Source organism: Poecilia latipinna, unplaced genomic scaffold, assembly GCF_001443285.1.
Source record: "Poecilia latipinna isolate Pla-1442-1.1 unplaced genomic scaffold, P_latipinna-1.0 Scaffold1756, whole genome shotgun sequence".
NCBI lineage: Eukaryota > Metazoa > Chordata > Actinopteri > Cyprinodontiformes > Poeciliidae > Poecilia > Poecilia latipinna.
The window spans coordinates 133,013-143,067 of record NW_015114372.1 but is presented as its reverse complement, the minus strand read 5'-3'; the positions used below and the strand labels follow the sequence as shown (position 1 = coordinate 143,067).

The 10,055-nt window shown below is 39.3% G+C and overlaps 1 protein-coding gene across 1 annotated transcript in view; it reads left to right on the top strand.

Moving 5' to 3' along the window:
• Nucleotides 1–10,055, top strand: part of LOC106965046 (myosin-7-like) — a 41,351-nt gene that overhangs the window by 14,059 nt on the left and 17,237 nt on the right. The window contains exons 10-24 of the mRNA XM_015060922.1: nt 795–933; nt 1,014–1,132; nt 1,275–1,424; nt 1,507–1,677; nt 1,755–2,064; nt 7,334–7,410; nt 7,522–7,727; nt 7,805–7,928; nt 8,204–8,340; nt 8,429–8,684; nt 8,783–9,025; nt 9,120–9,296; nt 9,391–9,536; nt 9,629–9,719; nt 9,802–10,053. Coding sequence (XP_014916408.1) covers nt 795–933; nt 1,014–1,132; nt 1,275–1,424; nt 1,507–1,677; nt 1,755–2,064; nt 7,334–7,410; nt 7,522–7,727; nt 7,805–7,928; nt 8,204–8,340; nt 8,429–8,684; nt 8,783–9,025; nt 9,120–9,296; nt 9,391–9,536; nt 9,629–9,719; nt 9,802–10,053 — 2,598 coding nt within the window. The remainder of the gene's footprint in view (nt 1–794; nt 934–1,013; nt 1,133–1,274; nt 1,425–1,506; nt 1,678–1,754; nt 2,065–7,333; nt 7,411–7,521; nt 7,728–7,804; nt 7,929–8,203; nt 8,341–8,428; nt 8,685–8,782; nt 9,026–9,119; nt 9,297–9,390; nt 9,537–9,628; nt 9,720–9,801; nt 10,054–10,055) is intronic.

Sequence of the window (10,055 nt, the reverse complement as noted above, 5' to 3'; positions counted from 1 at the left end):
CCTAGTCTTATATCCCAGGAGTTTTTCAACTCCCTTCGTCACAAGATAGCCGAGGCCCCAACCGATCGTAAGAAGCATTTTTACTGCTCTGGAAATACTAAAATCACTCTCTGAAATTGTCTGTCTCGAAATGTTCTTCCTCCAACCAAGTTGAAAAGCAAACTGAGGATTCTTGTATTCCAAATGATGATAATAATCTTTTGAAGCTTTATGACATCATCGATGAGAACATCAATGACATGATGATGTCAAACAACCATGTGTCAGGTTCTTGTTGGTTTTTAGTTGCTATGGAAACACAATGTATGATGTAAGACCACAGTCAATTAAAAATCCATTCGTAGACATCTAAATTCGTGAATGTAAGTCAATAAATGTGCATAAATTTAGGTTTTGTATTTGTCCTGTTTTCCAACTCATACATACGTGTAGAAATCAATTATTTTACCTATGAGAATACCCATAAATAAATATTAATACAAATAAAAATACTTGTATTAACAAGTATTTTAGATAGGTTTTATGGAGAGAGTATTTTTCCAGAAGTTCGACACACATCAGTCACATTTAGAAACTGGCTCTAAGCCATCTGCTTGATCTGTTTTGAATTGAGTGAGGAGGATCCTCTTAAACTTATCATGTCTTGCCTTATTTGCTTGCTCTGTTCATAAGGAAAACATTTAACAACATCTAATAATTACATTGTTATTATTATTATTATTATTATTACTATTTTACATTTGAACTCAGTGACAAGAATGATGCACTACTGAGATGTGACTTTTTTTCTTCAGAATGCCTTCGATGTGTTGGGCTTTACTCAAGAAGAAAAAAACTCAGTGTACAAGCTCACTGGTGCCATCATGCACTATGGCAACATGAAGTTTAAGCAGCGGCCTCGCGAGGAGCAAGCAGAGGCCGATGGCACCGAGGGTGAGAAAAGAACTCTGAAATTTGTAAGCATGCAGAAACTTGATGTGTATTCAGCATTGCTGTTTGTGTGTTTTTTTTAGATGCTGACAAATCAGCGTATCTGATGGGCCTAAACTCTGCTGACCTCATCAAAGGTCTCTGTCACCCAAGAGTCAAAGTGGGGAATGAGTGGGTCACCAAGGGACAAAATGTTGCCCAGGTAAAACAAAAAGACAGCCTTAAAACAGTTTAATTTGTGGGTTTGTATATAATATCTCCATTTTATATTCTCTGAGGCAAATATACTCCAAACTAAACTTGAACCTTTCTTTTTTAAATGTGGCTTACGGTCCATTTCACAGGTGTACTATGCTGTTGGAGCTTTGTCCAAAGCTGTTTATGAGAAGATGTTTCTGTGGATGGTCATGAGAATCAACCAGTCACTGGAGACAAAGCAGCCTCGTCAGTACTTCATTGGAGTGCTGGACATTGCTGGGTTTGAGATCTTTGATGTAAGTTATCTTGCTTGCAAATAATGATCAGATCTACAAGTAATCTAAATGGAACAATTAACGTATTTTCTTTCTTTTTTAGTTCAACACATTTGAGCAGCTGTGCATCAACTTCACCAATGAAAAACTGCAACAGTTTTTCAACCACCACATGTTTGTGCTGGAGCAGGAAGAGTACAAGAAAGAGGGGATTGAATGGACTTTCATTGACTTTGGTATGGATCTGCAGGCCTGTATTGACCTGATTGAAAAGGTGAGAATCAGAATATTAAATATATGGAGAAAGTAAAAGGTCATTTGTGTTTCAAACCACTTTCATTACCCTTTCAGCCCATGGGAATCATGTCCATCCTCGAAGAGGAGTGCATGTTTCCCAAAGCCTCTGATGCTACATTTAAAGCTAAGCTTTATGACAATCATCTGGGAAAATCGAGCAACTTCCAGAAACCCAGGATTGTTAAAGGCAAACCAGAGGCCCATTTTGCCCTGGTCCACTATGCTGGAACTGTTGATTATAATATCAACAACTGGCTGGTGAAGAACAAGGATCCTCTGAATGAGACCGTTGTTGGGCTGTACCAGAAGTCTACACTCAAGCTGCTTGCTACTCTCTTTGCAAATTATGCAGGAGCCGATTCAGGTATTCCACCATGAGTATTTTGCTTTGTAGAAAATGGATAAGCATAGCATGCTTGCATTAACGTAAAATACTAATTCTACGCATTTCACATTAAAGCAATGTCTGAAGCCAGTGAGGGTAAAAAAGAAAAGAAGAAGAAAGGATCATCGTTTCAGACCGTGTCTGCTCTCCATAGGGTAGAGTATGCATTACTTCATTTCCGGTAAATGTATGGCTTAAAAATCCAAATTCTATATATTTTTGCATATCCATATTACAGGAGAACCTGAATAAGTTAATGACCAATCTGAGGTCTACCCACCCTCACTTTGTACGCTGCATCATCCCCAACGAGACCAAGACTCCTGGGGCCATGGAGAATCCTCTGGTGATGCACCAGCTGCGCTGTAATGGTGTGCTGGAAGGCATCAGGATCTGCAGGAAAGGCTTCCCCAACAGGATCCTCTATGGGGACTTCAAGCAGAGGTATTACCTTACTATGTAGCTTAGTACGTCCCACAAGCCTTACTCTGCAAAGTCCAGCTAAGAAATATATAATTTCCCAGATATCGTATCTTGAATCCTGCTGCCATACCTGAGGGACAGTTCATTGACAGCAGGAAGGGAGCCGAAAAACTTCTCGGATCTCTTGATATTGATCATAACCAGTACAAGTTTGGGCACACAAAGGTACCGCCTGGATTTTCTAAGACAAAAGAGAACAAAAGATATGAAATACGACACAGACGGGCAAAAATAGGTAACTTTTTAAAATTAAATGCCACATTTAGGTGTTCTTCAAGGCTGGACTGCTGGGTCTACTCGAGGAGATGAGAGATGAGCGTCTTTCCAAAATCATCACTGCAATTCAAGCCAGGTCTCGTGGTCTTTTGTCTCGCATAGAGTATCAGAAGATGGTGGAGCGCAGGTTTGTTTCATTCAACTTACAATGTTCTTTACACATTACACAGTTATCTGCTTGTGGTCATATTTTCAATAAAAGTGTTTTAATATAAATAAATAAATATATATATATATATATATATATATATATATATATATATTTTTTTTTTTTTTTTTTTTTTTTTTTTTTTAAAAAGGGGGTCCCTTTTTGGTATCCCTGGGAAACCTCCTGCCTTCTTGGNCCCCTCTATACACCAATCCTAATTCAGATCATTATAAAAAATTTATCACATTCAATTTCGAATTCTCTTAGACCTACTCTGGGCTGTTCTGTGTGACTGTCAACCCCTACAAGTGGCTGCCAGTCTACAACCAAGAGGTGGTCGTTGCCTACAGAGGAAAGAAGAGGAGCGAAGCTCCTCCTCACATCTTCTCCATCTCTGACAATGCCTACCAGTACATGCTGACAGGTCATTTATTTTCAATGAACATCACATTGTCAGTTGAGTTAAGGTAAAAAAGAGTAAGCCCTTCAGTAATCCTTTCTTCTCTTTTTTCAGACAGAGAAAATCAGTCCATTCTCATCACGTATGTTAACAATTAATTTGTAATCCTCAAAAATACCATGTTGTCAGAACTTTGGTAAAATGTAGATTTTCTGCTCTTGTTTCTGCCTTTATTTCAGCAAAAATGTGATTGGTACTGCATCTTCAGAAAATATTTTTTTAGTAGGGAACACAGTACCTTCCTCAAGAATTCAAACACTGAACTTTTCCCATTCTAATTACAATAAAGCACAATGTTCTTTGTATTTCACTAGGATTTTAAATGATAGACCTTCAAGATTTTATAACAACTAAAAGTCAGAAAGGTGGAGTATGCAGTTCCCATTAACCAATATTATATAGGACCAACTTTCTCTACAGTTTAGGCTCCTAGTCTTTTGGAATATGTCTGTGCCAGCTTTACACCTTTTGCAAAGCTGCTACAGACGTTTTGCTCGTTCTTTTGCATGAAGTAGCTCATGCTCAGTCAGATTGCATGGATTATCTCTAGACATAAGTTTTCAACTCCTGTCAGAAATTCCTTAATTAAACTTCAGTTGAACTTTGACTGGACCACTGAATAACATGGGTATGGTTTGCTGAAAACAGCTCAACTGTAGCTCACTCCATCCAGCTTTCCAACTCTGATCAGATGCTCAGATCCTGATCCCATAACATAATGCTGGTACCATAATTCTGTTTATGATGTCCTCTGAATGGCTTGTAGCAAACTACCAACATGACCTCTTATGGCTTTCTGTCTTCTTGACAGTCTTCTATAAATACCAGATTTGCACAGAGCACAACTACCAGCTAGCCTGTCAAATAATTCTCTTAGCTGAGCTGTGGATCTCTGCAGCTGTCATGGAATTACCATGGGTCTCTTAGCTGCTTCTAAATAACTCCCTTCTCAACATGCTTGTGAGTTTAGATAGACAACCATGTCTTGGTAGGATTGCATCCCTGCTATGCTCTTTCAGTGTTTAGATAGAGGACTGGACAGAGCTTTGTGAGATGTCCAAACCTGGGATTGTTTTATGATCTCGGCTTTAAGCGCCCCCATAAATGCATCACAACAGTGTTTGTTCAATAGTGTTCAATAGTGATAAATCCTTGGAGGTTTTATCCAGATCAGTTATATTTATACCGAGATTGATTATACAGAGGCAGACTTTACTTACTGATTAGGTGTCTAATGAATGCAGTTGGTTGCCAACAAAGGTACAAATGTATGGTACACTTTTCACATTTTCCTCTCTTTTCCTATCCCTCTTCACATACACTACTCTCTGTTGGTCTATCACACAAAATCCCGATAAATACATAGAAGGTTGTGATAGTGAAATGATTAAATGTTTTAAAAAAGGTTAAGAACATGTTTACAAGTAACCATATCATATGTATTACATTGATTAGTTCGTTTTAGTTTGATAATAGTGGATGTGAAGCTGTGTTATTATTTATAGCGTTGGATGCCATCTTTTCCACCTAATAAAGCCTTTTGCTTTGTGTCTTCAGTGGAGAATCTGGTGCTGGGAAAACTGTTAACACCAAGAGAGTCATTCAGTACTTCGCCAGCATTGCAGCTGGAGGTGGGAAAAAGGACACAGGCTCTGAGAAAAAGGTGATACTTCTGAATTTGCAGACTGTCAGCCTTTAGACGCACGTTTGCACTTCTTTAACAGCAAGTTTCATTTTGGTAGGGTACATTGGAGGATCAAATCATCCAATGCAACCCAGCATTAGAGGCCTTTGGGAATGCAAAAACCATCAGAAATGATAACTCTTCCAGATTTGTAAGTTCCTCTCTGTAAAGACTCTTCTCCCATTGCATAAATCACAATATAACTTTTCTTCTCATCTTGTGTTTTAGGGAAAATTTATCCGTATTCATTTTGCAGCCAGTGGAAAGCTGGCTTCAGCTGATATTGAGACATGTAAGTGGTGCCTTCTTTTTATTTAAGTTTGCTTTTACATCCAAAATGACTGTCATTCTACCTGCATGATGCAAATCCCTTTACAGATCTGCTAGAGAAGTCCAGAGTAACCTTTCAGCTTAAGGCTGAGAGAGATTACCACATCTTCTATCAAATTCTGTCTCAGAAGAAGCCTGAGCTGCTTGGTATATAAAAACATCACATTTTCAAATCAGTACAAATTGATTTCGCATCATTGCATAATGTACTTATAAGTCATTTTTTTGGCTTACTTTACAGAAATGCTCCTCATTACAAACAACCCCTATGACTACGCCTTCATCTCCCAAGGAGAGACGACGGTAGCCTCCATCAATGATGCAGAAGAGCTGCTCGCAACTGATGTGAGTAGGAGTTACTTTACAGAGTAATTAGAATATTTGATACATAATATTGTACTATAACTTCATTTTAGAGCAGGTATTATATATGGTTTATATGATCCAGCAAATACTTAATCCCATAGGTAAAAAAACATTTTCTTTTATACAGGAGGCCTTTGATGTATTGGGCTTCACTCAAGAGGAGAAGAACGGCATTTACAAACTGACTGGTGCCATTATGCACTTTGGTAACATGAAGTTCAAGAACAAGCAGCGTGAAGAGCAGGCCGAGGCAGATGGCACTGAAGGTGAGAGAGGAGTTCTATAACTTGGAAACTTGTTAGGAAAATTATGTTAATTAATCTATAATTCATGTTTTTAATTTTAGATGCTGACAAATCAGCTTACCTGATGGGCCTGAACTCTGCTGACCTCATCAAAGGTCTCTGTCACCCCAGAGTCAAAGTAGGGAATGAGTGGGTCACCAAGGGACAAAATGTTCAACAGGTAGGGATTAAACACAGCCAGCTAAATCACCTTCTATTATTTACATGGAGACTCGTCACACATTATGCATAGACCACGCACACTGGAATATGAACATTACTGTTTTTTTTTAAAGTTTATATTTCTTTATTTTTAGGTGTATTATGCGGTTGGAGCTCTGGCTAAGGCAGTGTATGAGAAGATGTTCCTGTGGATGGTGGTGAGAATCAACCACTCACTCGACACCAGGCAGCCTCGCCAGTACTTCATTGGAGTGCTGGACATTGCTGGATTTGAGATCTTTGATGTGAGACTCATCTACTCATAATTTTACTATATGTGCAACACCTGGAAAGCAATGCTGGTAAGAAGGATGAGTACTAAAAAATATTGTTGTCAACTTCCAGTTCAATACATTCGAGCAGCTGTGCATCAACTTCACCAACGAAAAACTGCAACAGTTTTTCAACCACCACATGTTTGTGCTGGAGCAGGAAGAGTACAAGAAGGAGGGGATTGAATGGACTTTCATTGACTTTGGTATGGATCTGCAGGCCTGTATTGACCTGATTGAAAAGGTGAGAATCAGAACATTAAATATACGGAGAAAGTAAAAGGTCATTTGTGTTTCAAACCACTTTCATTACCCTTTCAGCCCATGGGTATCATGTCCATCCTCGAAGAGGAGTGCATGTTTCCCAAAGCCTCTGATGCTACATTTAAAGCTAAGCTTTATGACAATCATCTGGGAAAATCGAGCAACTTCCAGAAACCCAGGATTGTTAAAGGCAAACCAGAGGCCCATTTTGCCCTGGTCCACTATGCTGGAACTGTTGATTATAATATCAACAACTGGCTGGTGAAGAACAAGGATCCTCTGAATGAGACCGTTGTTGGGCTGTACCAGAAGTCTACACTCAAACTGCTTGGTACTCTCTTTGCAAATTATGCAGGAGCCGATTCAGGTAAAGGGACTTTCTTTCAGAACTAAGATTGAAAAAGTTATTTCTGTTTGTCTGTGTTTGTCTAATATATAGACTTTTGTAATGCTAAATAGCTGAAAGTGGAAAAGGGGGCAAAGGAGGAGGGAAGAAGAAGGGATCATCCTTTCAAACTGTATCTGCCCTTCACAGGGTAAGTAAAGTCAAATATCTGAGAGTCAAAACTGATTTCCACTCAGTAATTCAGATATTTTGATGTTAACACAGACTAAATGTTCAGCATTGTATTTAATGTCATGCACAGGAGAACCTGAATAAGTTGATGACCAACCTGAGGTCTACCCACCCCCACTTTGTACGCTGCATCATCCCCAACGAGACCAAGACTCCTGGGGCTATGGAGAACCCTCTGGTGATGCACCAGCTGCGCTGTAATGGTGTGCTGGAAGGCATCAGGATCTGCAGGAAAGGCTTCCCCAACAGGATCCTCTATGGGGACTTCAAGCAGAGGTATTACCTTACTATGTAACTTAGTACGTCCCACAAGCCTTACTCTACAATGTCCAGTTAAATATATGATTTCCCAGATATCGTATCTTGAATCCTGCTGCCATCCCTGAGGGACAGTTTATTGACAGCAGGAAGGGAGCCGAAAAACTTCTCGGATCTCTTGATATTGACCATAACCAGTACAAGTTTGGGCACACTAAGGTAAATAAAACACTAAAAGTCAGAACTACAGACCAAAAGTTGTATTTACCATTCAATAGACTGCAGGAAATGATTTGTAGTGATTCCATATATATTAGTAGTTGAAGTTTAAGATGACACTCTAAGTCTATTCCAATTTTGGGACGTATTCGATTAACAATTTCATAACTAAAAAGGTTGTTGCAAGACAGAGTTGTCTCTCGAAGGTTACAAATACATTGTACAGGTATCTTAATAAATAGTACATATTTACATCTTCTTCCATGTCCTTAAAGGTGTTCTTTAAAGCTGGTCTTCTTGGTCAACTGGAGGAGATGAGGGACGATCGCTTGTCACTCATTATCACTGGAATCCAGGCGAGATCTAGAGGTTTACTTGCAAGAGTTGAATTCCAGAAGATTGTCGAAAGAAGGTATGGACTGAGACCTTTAAAATAACATAAAATACAAGAACTTCACAACTTTAAAATTACTATAACAACAGGAATTCATTTTTTACAGGGATTCGCTACTCGTAATCCAGTGGAACATCCGCGCCTTCATGGGGGTCAAGAATTGGCCCTGGATGAAGTTGTACTTCAAGATCAAACCTCTCCTGAGATCTGCTGAAGCAGAAAAGGAGATGGCCAACATGAAGGAAGAATTCCTGAAACTGAAAGAGGCCTATGCAAAATCTGAAGCTCGCAGAAAAGAGCTGGAGGAGAAAACTGTCTCTCTTCTTCAGGAGAAAAATGACCTGCAGCTCCAGGTCCAAGCTGTAAGTCTCCCAGCATCACGTGTATTCACAATAAGACAAAACATATTTGTATTGACTATTGCTGCTCAAACAATTTTATAAATATAATGACCATTTAGGAGCAAGATAATCTTGCTGATGCAGAGGAGAGGTGTGAGGGGCTGATCAAACACAAAATTCAAATGGAAGCAAAAGCCAAAGAGCTTTCTGAGAGACTGGAGGACGAAGAGGAAATAAATGCTGAATTGACAGCTAAGAAGAGGAAGCTGGAGGATGAATGCTCTGAGTTAAAGAAGGATATTGATGACTTGGAGCTAACTCTAGCAAAAGTGGAGAAAGAGAAGCATGCTACTGAGAACAAGGTCCGGAATTGTGACTTTGTATTATAGTTAAAACAAACGGGAACTATTTAGTGAATAATCCAAGTTTTAATTTTCTTATTTGCTTAATTTACAGGTAAAAAATCTTGTTGAAGAGATGGCTGCTTTGGATGAAATCATTGCCAAACTCACAAAGGAGAAAAAAGCTTTACAGGAAGCTCATCAACAAACCCTGGATGACCTGCAGAGTGAGGAAGACAAAGTCAACACTCTGACCAAGGCCAAGGCAAAGCTGGAGCAGCAAGTGGATGATGTGAGACTTTAATGGTCAAATGTCAGAATTCCAACTAATGTACACATCTGTTAGGATAACAAAGATTACTGTCTAATTTTTAAATAATTGTCAGCTTGAGGGATCTCTTGAGCAAGAGAAGAAGATTAGACTGGACCTCGAGAGAGCAAAAAGAAAGCTGGAGGGAGACTTAAAGTTGACTCTGGAAAGTCTAATGGACGTTGAGAATGACAAGCAACAACTTGAAGAGCGTCTCAAAAAGTAAGAATATTTGAACAACTTATTTGATCTAAACAAATAATCTAAAAATATACCCAATATGCTGGATTTATAAATTTGCTTTTTCAAAACAGGAAAGACTTTGAACTAAGTCAACTGAATAACAAAATTGAGGATGAACAAGCTATTGCCATTCAGCTTCAGAAGAAACTGAAAGAACTTCAAGTAATCAATAGGCCATAACGCATTTGAAAAGTAGGCAAAACAATGAATAAAGTCTGTAAACATAAGAATTATCTTCCAACAGGCCCGCATTGAAGAGCTGGAGGAAGAGCTTGAAGCAGAACGAGCTGCTCGAGCCAAGGTGGAGAAGCAGAGAGCAGATTTGGCTAGAGAGTTAGAGGAGATCAGTGAGAGACTGGAGGAGGCTGGAGGAGCAACAGCCGCCCAGATTGAGATGAACAAGAAGAGGGAGGCCGAGTTCCAGAAACTCCGCAGAGACCTCGAAGAGGCCACCCTGCACCACGAAGCCACTACTGCCACACTCAGGAAGAAACAAGC